The sequence below is a fragment of the Galeopterus variegatus genome, unplaced genomic scaffold (genome assembly GCF_000696425.1).
Source record: "Galeopterus variegatus unplaced genomic scaffold, G_variegatus-3.0.2 Scaffold981, whole genome shotgun sequence".
Classification (NCBI taxonomy): domain Eukaryota; kingdom Metazoa; phylum Chordata; class Mammalia; order Dermoptera; family Cynocephalidae; genus Galeopterus; species Galeopterus variegatus.
This window is the reverse complement of record NW_007727092.1, coordinates 388,681-405,963: the sequence shown is the minus strand read 5'-3', so window position 1 is coordinate 405,963 and position 17,283 is coordinate 388,681. Positions and strand designations below refer to the sequence as shown.

At 35.3% G+C, this 17,283-nt stretch overlaps 1 protein-coding gene across 7 annotated transcripts in view; it reads left to right on the top strand.

Annotated features, from left to right (window-relative positions):
• Positions 1 to 17,283, top strand: part of WAC (WW domain containing adaptor with coiled-coil) — an 80,464-nt gene that overhangs the window by 833 nt on the left and 62,348 nt on the right. For 2 of the 7 annotated variants that reach the window (XM_008573994.1, XM_008573990.1), the window contains exons 2-3: positions 433 to 469; positions 2,028 to 2,223. In XM_008573994.1, coding sequence (XP_008572216.1) covers positions 2,085 to 2,223 — 139 coding nt within the window. In that variant the 5' untranslated portion in view covers positions 433 to 469; positions 2,028 to 2,084. Of the gene's footprint in view, positions 1 to 27; positions 82 to 189; positions 210 to 432; positions 470 to 2,009; positions 2,224 to 17,283 lie in introns of those variants that run through there. The other 5 variants (XM_008573993.1, XM_008573989.1, XM_008573995.1 and 2 more) reach the window with 4 other exon arrangements.

Sequence of the window (17,283 nt, the reverse complement as noted above, 5' to 3'; positions counted from 1 at the left end):
ATCCATTACCATCAATGCCCGGCCTATGAGTGTGTGTCGGGGAGGGGGGAGAGCGGCCGCGAGAGGCGGGCGGGCGTGCAGGCGGCGGCGGCGGCGTGGGGGGGGCTGTTCCTCCTTATCTGGAGCTGGCCAAGCCGCCATTTTTGTTGTTAACCCTGATCCGGATCGGGCTGGGGAAAGGAGCAGCCGCGCGGGCAGGCGAGGAAGGAGTGAGTGTGGAGGGGAGTGGGGGGCCGGGTTCGCGGCGTCTCGCCCTCCCTGCCCCCCGTGGAAGCGCTGTGTGCGCGCTGGGTGTGAGTGGGGGCCCCGCGCCGGTACGTTTGGTAGGTCTCCCGCGGGGAGGGGCGGCGAGGGGACCCGTGTTCTCCCATCGTCCCCCCCCCCCCCGTCGCCCCGCAGTGTCTCATGTCGCTGTCTCTTCCTGTTTTTCAGCTGTCACGACCGGAGGGGGGACTCGCAGCCTTACCAGGTACCAGCCGAGGCCGGGGTGGAGGCATTGGAAGGGGCCGGAGGGGGAAGGGAGGGACTGCTACTCGAGCGCAGGCTTCAGAAGTCGCTACAGGCCCTTCGGTGCAACAAATCCGAAACTGGCGTCGCGGGTACCCTTAAAATTTTGCGTTTGGTACCATTAGCGCTCTCCAACAAGCTTTAGAGTCTTATTTTGACAGGTGACCGGAGGAAGTTCTGTTTTTGGGGGGAAAAAAATGAGTCGCAGGCGGGAAGACTTGACCCGATAATTTGGGTGTGAAGGGATCGATGGGATGAGGTGATAGGTGGCTTTGGTGGTGTATGTATTTATATTGTTGGGGAACTGAAAGTTAATGCAAAGGTGTTAACGTTAGATAAGTCCTGCGAGAAATAGCTAAGTGATTTACAACTCTTATGTCGGTTTTAAACTACCATCCCTTCTCATTTTAATTGTTACTGGTTCAAAAAATTGCCTTACAGTTGAACGGTGGTGCTTTTGTTTTTGTAAGAATTGAGATCTTTAAATATTTGGAAATTCATTCTAATGTAGATGGTTCCAAGTTATGTAGGTTCTTTTTTGTTACTGCAGTTGTTGCATGTAAAGTTCTAAAAAAATTATGATGGAAGTGGGGGGGGGGAACCTGGTAAATGGTTAGTAACTATCAGGTGACAACGGAAGTAAATACTTCTCTATCTCTAATCTCTTAAAGGATAGAGACCAGTTTTCCAGCCTGATGGTTTCTAACATGAGTTCTTAAAACTGAGTTAAGAACAGTAGGCCCCTTATTTGTAAAACACTGTCCGTTACATTTGAATACATCAGAGATTAAATACTACTGAATCTGTCTCCCCAAACAATTAATTACACATTGTAAAAGACTGTTAATATCATGGTTGTCTTAACATATCTGTTAGAATAATACTAAACCATTATTTTGAGGGTGTTTCATTAAGTTATATTATGCTTTTTTAGAAATATTGTTCATATAAGAGTTTATTTTGGCCATTTATTTTATACCTTAAAATTGTTTCCCACACCTGTAAGAGTAGGTAAGTTAGGTCTGAAATGCTTTATTTGAATTGAAATGGTGAAACCTGTGTCTTTTTTTCTGTAGGTTTGCAGAAACATACAAATGCACTTGTTTATACGTGTGCCTGTGCTTATCTGTTGTAGAGCACCAATTGATTCCAGTACTACTGATTTTCTAGTTTTCTTTTGATTAAACTTTCAAAAAAATTTCTAATATTAAGTCCCAGAAAAATTGAGGAATCAGTGTGCCAAGGTGTTTGATTTCTTGTATTTACAAGATAAAGGAGTGCAGTGGAGTTTTTTTTTTTCTTATGATTTGTTTTAAGGATCTTATAGTAACTCTTAAGCCTTTAGGTCTCATCTGAATACGTAAGGGCACAGTTGGGATTGGAAATTTTAATTTTGTTGATGTAAATTTATAAAACTTAATGAAGCTAATACACCAAGATTTATGATTGAATTAGTTTAGGGAGTTAAGTTTAAAGTTTCAATATTTTCTCTCTTCCTTTGGGGGGGTGATGTTTTACAGGCACTTAAGTATTCATCGAAGAGTCACCCCAGTAGCGGTGATCACAGACATGAAAAGATGCGAGACGCCGCAGATCCTTCACCACCAAATAAAATGTTGCGGAGATCTGATAGTCCTGAAAACAAATATAGTGACAGCACAGGTCACAGTAAGGCCAAAAATGTGCATACTCACAGAGTTAGAGAGAGGGATGGTGGTGAGTAGCTTTCTTGTTGAAACTTTCACATATATTTCTTTTTAACAATATATGTACATAAAACAGTAGGTGGCAGTGATATTTTCAGTTTGAGGACCTTTACTGTGTAGTTATGTCATCAGAGTATTTTACTTCTACCAATGTTTTTGATTCATAAACAAGTTACTGTAGAAGATGCCAACCTGAATGTACTCCAGTGTTTGATCATAAGGGAATACATTTGTCAATACAGTCTACCAAATGCTTTATTAATAATGATAGGAGAAATGCAGGACATTTTTCCAAGAAAGGAAGTTTAACCTTTTAAAGTAAATATTTCAGTTTATTGTATTTTGAGATCCTTGCTGCTTCAACTTATTTTTCAAGGAGTTCAAATCTGTTTCCTAATTGTAATAATAAATTATGAATTTAAAAACTTAGTAGGTTTTACAAGACAATTCCCAGGTTAAAAAAACTATGATTCAGAAAATTCATTTTTGTTTTTTGTTGTAACGATTTTAAATCTTATTTTTCATATTAACCAGTGTCTTGTTAGTGTAACTATTATACTATGCCAATTGAAATACATATTAAACTTTCTAAAAGTTAGCCTCATTTTTTTTTTGCATGGTGCTGATATCCTTCAGTTGGTTCCTTGCCTCAAGCTCTTTGTGGTAGGAGGCTGAGAATAAGTAAATAAAACTAGCTGAAATACATATTAAACTTTCTAAAAGTTAGCCTCATTTTTTTTTTGCATGGTGCTGATATCCATCAGTTGGTTCCTTGCCTCAAGCTCTTTGTGGTAGGAGGCTGAGAATAAGTAAATAAAACTAGCTCTCAATAACTGTTTTCAGACTTAATTTGCCCCAGATTTACCAAAGTAACAGATTTATGTCTAAAACATGCATCAAGGAACAAACCAGTTTCACTAAGGTAATTAAGACATCTATACTTTCTCTCACTGTAAGAACTTACATTGCTAACAAGGTAATATTTGAGATAAATATACAGTATTAATTGAAAGCTTCCAAGGATACTCAGTAGAGTACCATGTATCTTTTTACTCCTCTTGGCAACTAGCTTCTCAATACTTCGCTTACGTTTAAAAAATAATCTGCATCTCCTGGGTTTTTATTTGTTTGTTTGTTTGCCTCCTAGGATAGAAATCAGCTTTACTCAGTGTGTTTGTATATTGAGAAACATTGGCCTCCTTTACATAATTACTGGGTTGAGGAAATTAATGGTCAGAAGATTGCATTGGAATGAAATAATTTGGATGATTATTGAATGGGAGGGAAATAGTTCTCTGTTGAATATAGCTTTAGCTTTGTGCTATTTATGCAGTCAAACTACTTTTTTGTTTGAAAGTAACAGTAGTTCGTGGGCTTGATTATTAAAGTGTTCGAAGTTCTTTGGTGGCAAAAGTACTTAAGCTTTTAGTTTTATGCTACATATAGCCTGAGATGATACTATTTATCAACCATTCTTCTCTAGTGGATTTCATTTCCAATGTTAGCTCTTGGAGAGTAGGTACTAGCTGTACTATACTATACTGTCCTTTATTTTGAAATTTTGGTGATTGTGACAGAATGTGGCCCTTCCTCTTCTTGTACATAGGCTCTCAGGTTTTTATTTTAGTGACTGTGATCCAGTTAATTTATCTATCTCAAAATCCAGGGAGAAGTCAGTTTAGGAACTCAGGGAAACTTCTGTAAATGCTTTCATATATTTAACACGGAACCATGCCCTGTCAATTTTGTAGGTGAAATAATTCTGAGAACATTCTGTTATTCATTCAACAAACATTGGGCATCCACTATGTGCCAACAGTTGTGTGATACCCTGGCAGTAAAGATAATGTGATCTTGGCCTTGAAGCTATTCTTAAAGGTTTTGACTCTTGAGAGCTTGTGGTGTTTTAGCTGCTTTCTTTTTCTGTATCTCTTTTTTCTTCACTTTGACTTTGATTTTTCCTCCTGTGTGAACTCCAGTTACCTGTTGGCTTTTAGTTTCCTTTTTATTTGCATCTTTCCTAATGTTTCTTTAGCTCCATTTATAAGAAATTTGTTACTTATTTTTCAGATCTAGTCATTTGCTAAGTTAGGCCCCACTTTCTAATTTGTTTTCTAGTTGCTTCTCTGTCTTCCTTTGGAGCCTTTTAACTAATACTGTAACTCCATTTGTGTCTGTGCTATTTCTAATATACCTGGCTGCCATATTCCTTTATACTATGAAGGAATAATAAACAATATCATAAAATACGGTATCTCCATTCTGGAGTCGAGTACCTCTTTAATGTTAATTCTGCCTTTTGAAGATGTAAAGTGGTGATTCTTCCCTCATTTAATATTTAGATATTTAGTCATCATAGTTTGACTTAAGGTGTACATATTCAGGGTTTTTGGGTTTTTATCTCTTTCTGTTGCTAATATGTGTTTGAAACTAAGCTTTTAAAAATGTATATGTATGATTTTATTACAGGCAATATGAATTCTTTTAGATTTTTAAGTATGAATTGAAATATAAAAATATTCATATATAAATTCAAAACCATTATCAGAAATTACATGCAAGTGAGTTGGATTATCTGTGCTCTTGGCATGTACAACAAATAACACCTTAATGTAAAAACAGGTACTACATTGTTCTTTGAACTATTTTAAAACTATTTTAAAATTGCTCATTGAACTATTTTCAAATTTCTTATTTTTCATTTTAGGATTTTTTAAATCTAATGACTTTCTTTAGTAAATAATAACTTAAGAGCTTACATGCTGTGGTTTGTAACTTGGATCTTACAAATGCGGAATTTATAAAATGTGTTTGTTTTTCCTTAGAGTTGGGCTGAACTGGAATCACAGCATATTTTTTTCAGTAATTACTAGATTTCTTTCTTGGCATCTTGGATTCCCCTGAAAAATATCTGTTCAAAAGTAATGTATAAAAGGACTATAAGATAAACTATAAAAAGGCAAGAAAGCAGGAATTAAGAAGGATTGTTTTTCACTCCTAAAAATTTTTGTTAGTTAAAATAAGATTTACTGTAACATACCATGCACAGTTTAAAGAGGTAGAGATTTTATTCTTTAGGATTTTTTAGAGGGAATATAGATTGTCTATTGTAAATTAAAGGAGGTTATGAACTTAAAAGGTTTCTTGGTGAAATGTTATTTTTATATACTCTGTGATCCATCTATGAACACAATCTTTTTTTTTAAAAGTAACCAAAAACAAAAATCTTAAGGTACAATCATTAGATTAGTTTTTTATAGCTTGGATATATTTTTGGAGTGTACCTGTCACCCTAACCTCAAAAATATGAACATACAATAAAGGTCGAATTTGTACTTTTATGGAATTTTAACATCGTTTTCATTTGGTTAAAAAACAAGGCAGGTGGGAACCTTGAGAGGTTCCCTAGTTCCTACTCTTTTTCTTACAGGACTATTTCTGAATAATTATTTTCCCAGGTAATTTTAAATTTAAGAATGATCATACAAATGAACTTAGGAATGAAGGGGTATCTGTCTCTGTAAAGCTGCTACACAGAGCTTCAACCTCTTGAGGGTTGTCCCTTTTTTTTAAAATTTCCCTTTCAGAATTAGTATGTTTGGAATACTTGTTAGAAACATCTTTTTTGGAGAGATAATTCAGTTGGTTAATTGAATAATATTTTTTATTGGCTCCCAGATTTGTTGGACTTCTAGTGAATTTGCCTGGCTTTTTACTTAGCGTTTGAGTATCTTTGATTATAAAGGAAAATTGCCTTTAGTGGTTTGGTAAACAGTGCTTGTAAGATTTTAAAGTTTATAGCTGTATAGTGAAGTTTTTATCCTGTCATTTAGCACTATTTTTGGAGACATTAGGAAATGTATTTTTAGCTCCTGATTTTCAAATAATATTTTGAAAGAATTATGTCTTCTGTAGGGACCATTTGGGAATAATTGATCTTTTTGTAGTTTTTTATATAATTTAGTAATGTTCGAATCTTTTCTATTGCATAATAGACTGATAGTTGTACAACATGGCCTTATGTTTATTCAAATAACTTTACATTTTGGATAAAATGAAATTAGTGATTTAGAAAGTACTTTAAAAATTAAGTCTCATTTGATTTTTGTGTTGGCATTGGAAGATAGAACAGATAGTATCTCTATTTTACAGTTTTACAATTGAGGGAAAATTTACTTGTATAAAGTTGAGCAAATAGTGATACTGCCAAGTCTAGAAATTGTCTCTGTCAGAGGTGAAACACTTAGGTATACTGGAAGTTTAATTGGTGGTGTTTACTATGGCACAAATTAGTTTAAAAGTGTTTTTGCTTTTATTTTCTTAATACTGTTCATCAGCTTCCCTCAGTGGTTACATCTTGACTAATTATAGTATAATATCAAAGCCAGGACATACATATTGGTACAGTGTATGTGTGTATTTCCAGGCCTAGTTATCATGTTAGTATTTTATTTTTATTTTTGGCAGCTGGCTGCAACAGGGATCGAGAGTTTTATTTTTAAAAGTAAGTTTTACCATGAAAGTGTGCTAAAAATTTCAGCAGGAAGAAGCCATTTTTTCTCTAGATAAGCCCTCATATTCAGAGACTTGACTACAAAGAAACTTGGAAATTTTGCACAGAATCTAATATAGTAATAATTAGGTTTCAATAATGCCATTGATACCAATGTTAAATATTTTTTTGTTTAGTAAAAATAGAGAAATACAATCTTTTTTTATTGATTCATGTTTTGTAGTAAGATAGTAAACTAGGCAGAAGTGTTTGCAATGGATTTCCATAGATCATTTTAAAAAACCACACGAAACAAAATTTTGTTTCAAGAGAAACAGAATAAGGTTGAAACATTAGCAGTCTTAATTTTTCAACTCTAGTATTTTTCTTCAATTTTAGAAAACAATATATGTGATCTAAGCATCTGTGCATGTAAATTGTGATATTTGAACAAGACAACCAAGTTATTTGTCTTTTGGTTTCTTGCCATCACATCATTTTAACAGTTTTGGCATTTTTAGAGATATAGTTACTGTGTATTTCACAATCATAAAAATATTTTGGAATGGTTCATGTTGTTTTTTTTTTTTTTTTTTTTTTGGTGGCTGGTGGGTACAGGGATCTGAACCCATGACCCTTAGTGTTATAATGCTACGCTGTAACCAACTAAGCTAACCAGCCAGCCCCAAGACAGTCTTAATTGAACTGTTTTCTAGTTGTGCAAGATGTAAAGTTTTTGTTTTAACGTACCTAGGGGTTTTGGTCCGTAAGTCACAGAAAATTTATGTATTCTAGTTTCTCTGTTAAGCATCTCTTACCTCATTCTGTAGTGCAGAATGGTTTTGGACTAGTGAAGAGTGAAGATGGCAATGAGTTGGGGCATCTGGGGTGCTATACTGAGTTCTGGAGATACTAAATGTAAATTAAGTTCATTACAAAACCAGTTATTTAGGGCTTGAAAATATATCATGCGAACAGTCTTTTTTTTTAGGATTAATGTGATGCTTTATAATTTTTAAAGCCATTTTACGTTGTTTCTCATCAGATCCCACAACAACTCTTTGTAATAGGCTGATCAGTTCTTGTTGTACTGGTGAAATTACTCCAATTAAAGTATTAGCCTGCTATTAATTGTTGAAACTGAGAAGCAATTCTGTTTTAATAAAATTTTACCATTTTATCTTCATATTATATTCCAACTACAACTACTTCTCAATACTTAAAATACAGCTGTTTTAATCCTGCCTACCGCTTCCTCTTAGATTCTGCAAGGAGCCCTGCTTCGTTTTTGCTTCATACAATTATTTCCCCATGCAGTAGCCAGAGCAATCCAGTTAAAATGTGTTGGCTCACATCGCTTTGAGGCTCACAGCCCTTCAGTGACTGCCTGTTTATCAAGGCTTATAAAAGATCCCATGTAATCTGGTGTCTGGGTATTTCTTCAGCCTTTTCTCCTGCCACTCTTCCCCTTGTTTATGCGCCTCTGTCCATACTGGCTCTGCAGGGAGAAGTTTGTTCTTGTCTCAAGTTCTGCACATTATGCTCCTCCTTTCCGGGATGTTTATTCTATATGTCCTCCTGGTGTACTCTTACTTCAGTAATGAGTCTGCTTAAATGTCACCCTCTAACAGATTTCAATCCCAGCCCTTCCTGACCATTCAAGAATAGCCATCCCCATCATTGTCCATCCTTTCCCTTTGTCTTTTCCATGTACTTAATGTGACCTGATGTTATTTACTTATCATCATTCTGTAACATGACGTGTGTGTTCCTGAAAGTCACCATGCTGTGCAAAGTCACACCACAGGATTTATGGGAAAAACGGAATTAGGAGCACAATGCTCAAAAACATTGTCAATGACACATTAAAAAAAGATAGGAACCTAAGAAAATTGTAGCATAGTGTAATATGTATTAATTGGTTAAGGAATACACTAACACTACAGTAAATGGCACTTTAACTTGATAAAGACTTGACGTTTTCTTGTGGAAGTGGTCATTGGAAGGGTTGCAGCTCATGAATTACCACAAAGGGATGGATGGAGGATTATCTGAAATCAGATGGAGAAGTGTAATACCAAAGTGGGTGGATGTGATTCATAACTCATATGACAGAACTAAGGTAGCTGGTCGATGTTTGAGGGGTGTTTATCTGTGTGCTTTATGAATTCCTGTACAGCTTGATTCTGCTGGGTGCAGCTAGTGTTTCCTGCAGGTGAAATTGTGTACAAGTAAGTGGGAAATTTGTTGTTTGTTGTTCTTCCTTGATATATCAATAGCATTTTGAAAAAATTTGCATTTTTCAAAACAGTGTTGTAGCAGAACTGACTATATTTTAGTTTTTGTTTGCCTTTTGTGGAATATAAGCTCCACCAGAACAGGGAGTGAACTTGTTTTGACATTGTAATACACCTTATATTCCTCTTGTCTAGAACTGTGCCTGATACTTTGTAGCATTTTGATAAATGGCTAGGTAAAAGAATGTTGGGATTGTCATGATTTAAGGGAAATGAAATTACTGTCTTTGGACTGTGTTTGTCAAACTTGAATATGTATACTAATCATGTGGGGATCTTGTTAAAATGCATATTCTGGTCCAGCAGTTCTGGGGTAAGGCTCCAGGGGCTGCATTTTAACAAGATTCTAGGTGATGCCCATGCTGCTGGCTTCATGTGTTCAGAGTTCTAGAGCAGTATTGTCCAGTGGAATTGTAATGGTAGCTGCAAATGCAAACCGTATGTGTACTTTTGTAGTAGCCTTATTTTAAAAAGTAAAAATGAAGTGAAATTAATTTTAGTATATTTTATTTAACCCTGATATACCTAAAATATTATCATTTCAACATGTAGGTGATGCTTTACATCCCCCCCCCCTTTTTTTATTGCACAAAGTCTTTGTGGGATTTTTTTCTTGGTGGTTGACCAGTGTGGGGATCTGAATCCTTGACGTTGGTGTTAAAACATTTGTACAAAGTCTTTGAAATCCAATGTGTGTTTTACACTTACAGCACATTTACACTACAGAATGTTTCAGTTTAGACTTGTGACATTTCTTGTGTCTAATTGCTGCATGTTGGTGGCTATTGAATTCGACAGTGCAGTTTCGGAGACTGATCACCCTGTTCATCTGTCTAGCTTTGCACATACTCCTATGTCTTTAAAGAAATTTTTTTTATATTTGATTTCTGAAATACCTTATTAATGCAAAGCAAGGTTGGAATTAATGAGTCCTTGAGCTATATAGTCCTTATACTGAACTTTTTCTTTGTTAGTACACGTTCATTACAGAAAAAGTAGGAAATGCAGAGAAAGGGGGGAAAAATAAAATTCCCTCAAATCCTGTCATTTAAAGTTAATCACTAGTTTTCTGGGCCGGCCCGGTGGCGCACTGCTACAGTGCGCCGCTTGGGAGCATGGCGGCGCTCCCGCCGAGGGTTCGGATCCCACATACAGACCGGTTCCCGCTCGCTGGCTGAGCGAGGTGCGGGTGCAACACCAAGGGTTGCGATCCCGTTGCCGGACATGAAAAAAGACAAAAAGGAAAAAAAATAAAATAAAATAAAATAAAGTTAATCACTAGTTTTCATGAGACATTCTTACACCATAAAATAAGGATTCTAGAAGTAATCTTTTCAGAATTTTTATGAAAATTGTTTTATACTTTTTTTTTTGCTTGTATTTAGTATTTGCACAGTAGGAGTACTTCTCAGCTAGTGCTCAGAGACTATTAATACCTACCGTATATCCTTATTTAAAGAGTGAAGTCATCTTTTAGTTAGACTTGTATTTAGGCTCAGGCTCTGATTGATACTTATAGCTAGGTGACCTTAGGAATGCTACTTAATCTCTGAATTTTTGATGTCTACTCCCCTAGGATTGTTTTGGGATTAAATTAATATACAACATTATATATATACCACATTTCTAAAGCACTTAACTAAGTGCCTTGACTTTGATAGAGTAAATTATTGGGCTTATTCCTCTGAATAATTAAAGTTTTGTGTCAGCTCAGCAGCCCCAGGTCTCAAGCTACTGCTTACTACTACTTTTAGAGTTAGGAAGGAAAATTCTGGGCAGTTTTGCATATGAGAGCTACATGAGAGGGGCTGCCGGAACATTTTATGTTGGTACTTGCTTGTGTCCAGGACTTTGCAATTCAGAGATTTGGGGGACACATGTAAGGGTTAAAAACCAAGAACTACATACAGTTAGAGTAATGGCTTCCAGATTTGGCTGCGAATTAGGATCACCTGAGAAGTTTTAAAAGCTACAGCTTCCCTGACTCCATCTGAATTATCCAGGACTTTGCAATTCAGAGATTTGGGGGACACATGTAAGGGTTAAAAACCAAGAACTACACACATTTAGAGTAATGGCTTCCAGATTTGGCTGCGTATTAGGATCACCTGAGAAGTTTTAAAAGCTACAGCTTCCCTGACTCCATCTGAATTACCCTTAATCAGAGCAGTAGAGGATGGAGCCTAGAAAACTGGATTTTTAAATAAATGCTGGTTTAATTTAGATACTTATAAACTACAGGTCTAGGAAAAAGTATACACAGAGGAGGAGGAACTCTGAACTGGACATTAAGGAATGTGAATTTTATCATTAGGTATCTGGACATTAGAGTGGCATTTGCCAAATCAGGTATTATAAACTGAGTTTTAAAGAATTTTTTTCTCTATCGTCTTCATAGATTCCCAGATAGTATTACTATTTGTATGCAGTTACATATCAAGTAATTAACTTAGTATCCTGTGGCAAGGACTTCTAATGCCCGGCAGAAGAACTAATAATGCCTGGCAGTAGAGAAGTTTCTAACTTTTACTAGCAGCTGGACAGGCCAGTGAAATACATTTGGGTAGTGTCTAGAACTACTACTGTTAACTTTAGATAAGACTGTCTTAGGTACTACATACCCACCACAACCTTGCACCCCCCATCATCAAGACTATTCAGTGGTAAACTTCATTTTGTTTTTGTTTTAGGTTGAAAAATAGCCTTCACCCAAGTCAGTATACGTAAGGCTGACTTTAGACAATTTTCTTAAAACATACCCTTAGCATAGAGCACACCAGACTTGCAGAAAGAGCACACTCCAGAGGAAGCTGAGGCATGCCTGCTCAAGAGCCAGTGGTTCCACATGTAGTTTTCCTTAAAAAAAGAAAAAATTTACCCTTAGCAGTATTTGCCTTTTAAAAGAAACATAGGATATGTGTGGTGCAAGTATGTCTGTTTAGTCTTTTACTTTTGAAATTGTATGACAATATGCTGGAAGAGCATGACATACAGTTGGCTTCTTCTGAAAGGTTCTGGAACCTGTTCTATTCATACAACTAGTCCTTTCTGGTGGCCAAAACAATGCTACTAAAATATATGTTATCCATGTTATCCTGGGATATTTTGGCTAGGATGAAGAGAGGCGGTCAATAACATTTCTGCACTTAATAATTGATTTGTGATAAATAATTTTGCAGCCTCTTCCAACTTCAAAGATGTGTATGCCTGTCGATAGTGAAAAGATTTACTGTAATGGGCAAGGCTAGGAAGTTGGAACACTTCTCTTCACATAGTGTGATAGGCAACTAGAAGGAATGTTCTCTGCTACCTTCAGCCTTTTTGTGATGTTTTGGGCTAGTTTCTGTTCCTGCTACTTGTTGGCTCCTTATCAGTCTTCTAAAGCATTTGTAATTAATATTGTTATGACCAAATATCTGAATCTCAGTTATCATGACAGAATTAAATTATAAAGAATATTAAGGGTTAAGTTACAAAGTTGTACTTCTAAAACTGTAGAATGACCTTCTATATTTTTGTGTAATTATGAGAGTTCCATGTTTCTATAACTATTAAATGCCAGTGTTGATTATTGTGGAAAAATAGAGTACTTGGGCCTTCAGCATCTCCCTTTAATTTGTGATTTGGACCACTTTTATTTATTTATTATTTAACATGTACATTTTCTAAACTTTGCTTATTTGTTCATATTGCATAGGTTGTGATACAGAGTTGAAGAGTGATCTCATTTTTTATTTAAGCCTAAATGTAATTTCAGTTTTAATTTGTCTCTCTTTTAGCCCAGATCTATTTAGAAAGGTGTTTTGGGATTAGCTCACTTGGTTAGAGAGTGGTGTTGGTAACAGGGTTCAGAACCTACTGACCAGTTGCCAAATTTATAAATAGATGTTTTAAAATATCTAAATAAATTAGTTTTGTAAATCACTATTATTACTTGGCTTTCTTTTTGTTAAATTCTAATTTTATTGGCTTTTTAGAATTTGTTTTTCCTTTATCTCTGGATAGTTTGTTAATTATTTTAAATATTTTTGGAGTGTTAGAAAATAATGTATATTTTCTCTTTGGTACAAAGATCTGTCAGTAGATCAAGCTTTTTAGTTAGGTAATAAGTAATTATGGTAATACATTTTGTGTATTCTTAATTTTTACTTGATCTGTTTTCTGACAGGAGGAATAATTTTCCAATATAGTTGATTGCGTTTTTCATTTTTTATAGCATTTTATGCTTTATGTGTTCTATTTTTATGTTCGTGTAAAGATTCATAACTTTTTGTGTGTGGATGGTAATCTGAGACTTTGCATGTTGGGAAGTGTCTTTATTTTGTCTTCATATCTGAAGAATGATCTTTTTTGGCTAGATGAACAAGTCACTTATCCTTGCATCTTTTTTCCCTCCCTGATGATACTTCTGAATTAATGATTACTATTCATTGTTGCACATGTGAAGTCTGATATCAAACCTAGATCTTGTTTATAGGTAGATATCCACTGAGATCTGTGTCTACTGCTTTTAGTCTGAAGATAATGAATGTCCGAGAGAGTCATTCCCTCCTTTCTCCCCACTGCCTCCCTCCCCCTCTCTTTTTTAAATGTTTCTGACTCTTTCCCTTTTGGAACTCCTTTTAGGTGTCTGGTTCTATTCTACTCTCTTGCCTGGTAAATAGTGGGTACTTAGATGCTTTTTGAGTGACAGAACATACAGTACTGTTGGTGGAATCCCTTGGCATATTCACTACACTAATTATATTTAAGGTGTGTTCTGGTTTTAATTTTTTTATAACTTAAAATTTTATGAATTCAATTCACCATAAATACCCTGAGAATTTTTAATTTTAAAGTTTTTTCCATGTCAAATATGTTTTCTCAGAAGGTCTTGTGTTTGAGTTTGGTACATCTGTTCCATGGTATTAGGTTCACATGTTTGCTGTTTGTAATTCTGTGATCATATTTGGGAGTGAGAGCCTAGGTCACTCTCGATTCAGTGAGAGCCTAGGTCAGTCTTGATTCAGTAGAATGTTTGTGTGGTTGAAAATGTTCAAAGTCTGAACTGCTTGCTGTAGTAACCACTAGTCACATATACCTGTTGGGCGTTTGAAATGTGTCTAGTGCAACTAAAAAAACTCATTTTTTAATGTTATTTTAATTTCAGTTTAGTCCATTGCTGTTAAGCTTCTCACTATTGAGATTTCTTTTTTTGCAATTGTTAATTTCTTGGTTACCAAGTTCTCAGAAAAGCCTTCCAGTTCTTATCTGACTTAAGTCCTTTGAAGTGATTTTGCCTTAGTTTTTAATAGTTTTTTGATTTTTCAAGGTGTTGGTTTTCCTTTCTGTTCTACTGTTTTAATCATATTTTTGAGCTCTGAGTCTCATTTGCCTGCTTCTGAAAAGTTAGTATTTCCTGACATATTCTGTCTTTGTTGCTGCTCATTTTTCAAACCCTATCTGGGTATAGCCTTTGGTATCTAAGGCCTCTATTATCACTTCTTTGATTTCTAGGCCCACATATCTTTTTGTTTATTAGGCAGCCACCACCTTGATGTTTCATAGATAATCTTCCTAAATTTGTTCCTAACTTGAGTATTCCCTGCCCTGATTAATGCTTGGGAAGTAGTCTTTGACTCTTTTTTCATTTCTCCTGTGTTTGGGGGTGGTCCTTTAGACCTCATTGCTCTTTTCATACCCATTGCTTTCTGAGTAAAGATTTTAACATATTTTAATGACAAATTTAAACATATATTATTTTCTTTGTTAACCTTAAAGTATTAGTTTTATAGATATTAATTGTATTGATGACATAATTGTCCAAATATACTAGTTTTTCTTTCTACTTCCTCATATACTTAACGGGGAAGTCTTCCCATCTAGTGTACATTGAGGACACTGAAATGAACAGGAAACACTGTTCATGCTAGAAAGTTGGCATCTCAGTAGATATTCTGCTTGTAAATATAGCTTGCAAATTTTAAGTTTAAACTCTTCTGAGTTACCATTGCCAAGAGTCCATGCTTTTCTTTTCTCAACCTTTTTGAGCTCCTTTTTCTGTAATCCAATCCTGTAAAACCACTTAGCCAGTCCTTGCACATCTTTTTTTATGCTATCGTTCCTTGTATGTGTTTTCACAGCCAAAACTGCCCTCTCTCAATTCCTATCCCACCTTTTTTTATTTAGTCAACCTCTTAACTCAAGATCCCAAAACAGCTCTTTTATAGTGATTTGTAATTATTTACATATGTGGTTTGCCTGCTGTACACTGAACTGCTAGCAGGCAGGGATTATTTTTATTTTTATTGTCAGGGTCTAGTATATCAATGTAGGTGCTCAGTAAATATTAAATTATGTCTTATGTCGTTTGGTATAGTCAGAAACAGGTGACTGGTGGCAACCTTCAGAGAATTGGTTCCAGGTAAAAGTTTTATTTTTAGGTGCATTTAAGAAAAAGGTAAAATGATAAAAAGAAAAAAAATACTATTCTAGAGTTTCTATAGTGCTTGAAGTTGCTTTTGTACTATTTATGAAAGAAACAAATGGTTTATTCAGACTTTCAGGAAAATATATAACTATTAGCTTATAAACTTCAAGTAATTGTGTACATTATTCATATATTCCAAACCATTATTACTAGTTAGCGAGATAGCCTTCCTTGTTAGGCTAGTATCAGTTACTTTATTATCCTATAAAATACTATATATAATTTGAATAATAAAGTGACATTTAAAATCCTACAGCTCAGACTTTTTACTGATTTTTATCGTTCCTTTCCTAAGTCATTATTACTTAAACCCTCTTAAATTTGTGTCCACTTGCTAAGGACATTTTATGGTTTTACTTTCTGTAGTATATTAGGCAGAATAATAAGGGGTTTTTCTTAGTGGTAGTGGTCTGTTTTCCAAATATAACCTTATATTTGAATATTCAATAAGCTTTTCTAATTGGGAGTAATTGCTTCCCTAGAAATTCTCACTTGTATTATTCTATTTTGTTTATACTTGAGAATTATTGCTCTAATTATCTTGAACTAGTGACTCATTGTGTTGTGATTTTATTCCTAAAGTGACTATAATGTTGACTGAAGGTCATTTTGTATCAGGACAAAAAATACAACTATTACATAGCATACTTTAGCTCTTGAACTTGTGCATTTTGACAGTGAAACTATGACTTTTAAAAGTTAACCCATCGAAAGCACAAACTACTCCAATCCAGCAATGGATCAGTTGTAAAAAAGTTTTTCTGGGATTCAGTTCACATTTTGTTGAAAAGCCAAGGGCCACATAACAGGTCAGTCTTGATTTCTCTTCAGTCCCATCTTATTTTTGATCTGAAACAATTTAAGCCAGCTTTCTTTCTACTTTGTTTACTACTATTTTCACTGAACTTTTCATTGTTTTTAATACTTAAGCTAATTCCTTAATCACTGAGAATGAATTTAAGATGTTTGAGTGAATATGCTTTAGGCTCTGAAATGCTTTCGTGGATTCTCCCTACTTTTTTGTATGTGACTATTCTAATAGCATTTACTTTTAAAAATTCATCACATTATTTGTGACCTTTTCATTTTTTCCTCTCAGTGTTTGCTCTTAAGGATCAGTGTGGCTTCTTGCTTGAAAAAGCATTGTTTTTGTAGATGCTGAGATAGTGTATCATCATGCTTTTTCCTTTACTTTGGCTTAGAATTGATCAAAATCAAGCTTTGTTGGTCAGAGTGATGCTTAAGTTTTGGTTTGTTAGTCCTGTTTCTTCGTTTTATGACATATATTACTCCTCTGTAATCCTTTCAATATTAATGTTGGTGTCAGTGGAGTAACGCAAGGGGAACGCAAGGAAGCACAGAGAGCTTCTGTTTTGTTTTTCTGCTTTTGTATCAGAAGACCCCTTACTGGTTTGGCTTTGGGTTTTTAATGTACATGTGAAAGCATCATGTTAAGGAACTACCACCAAATAAAACTTAAGCACTTAAAAAATTTAACACTTAGAAAATGTTGAGTCATATAGCCAGAACTCTTTGAATACTGACTGGATTCTAACGTCTGTGAGAAAGTTCTTTTTGAGTTTGGGTATATGTATCTTTTAGGATTGTATGCTGCTGGAGATAGACTATTGTTAACTTGATAACAAGAATTAAAGTGAGAAAATGTAAAGTGGAAAGAGCACTAGCTAGTCTTGAGACCTAGGTGGGGTAGTTTTTGTTTTGCTAGTTATTAGCGTTTTGACCATGGGCAAATCATACAACCTCTTAGCTGCTGCTTTCCCCCCCCCCCCCCCCCCCCCCCCCCCCCCCCCC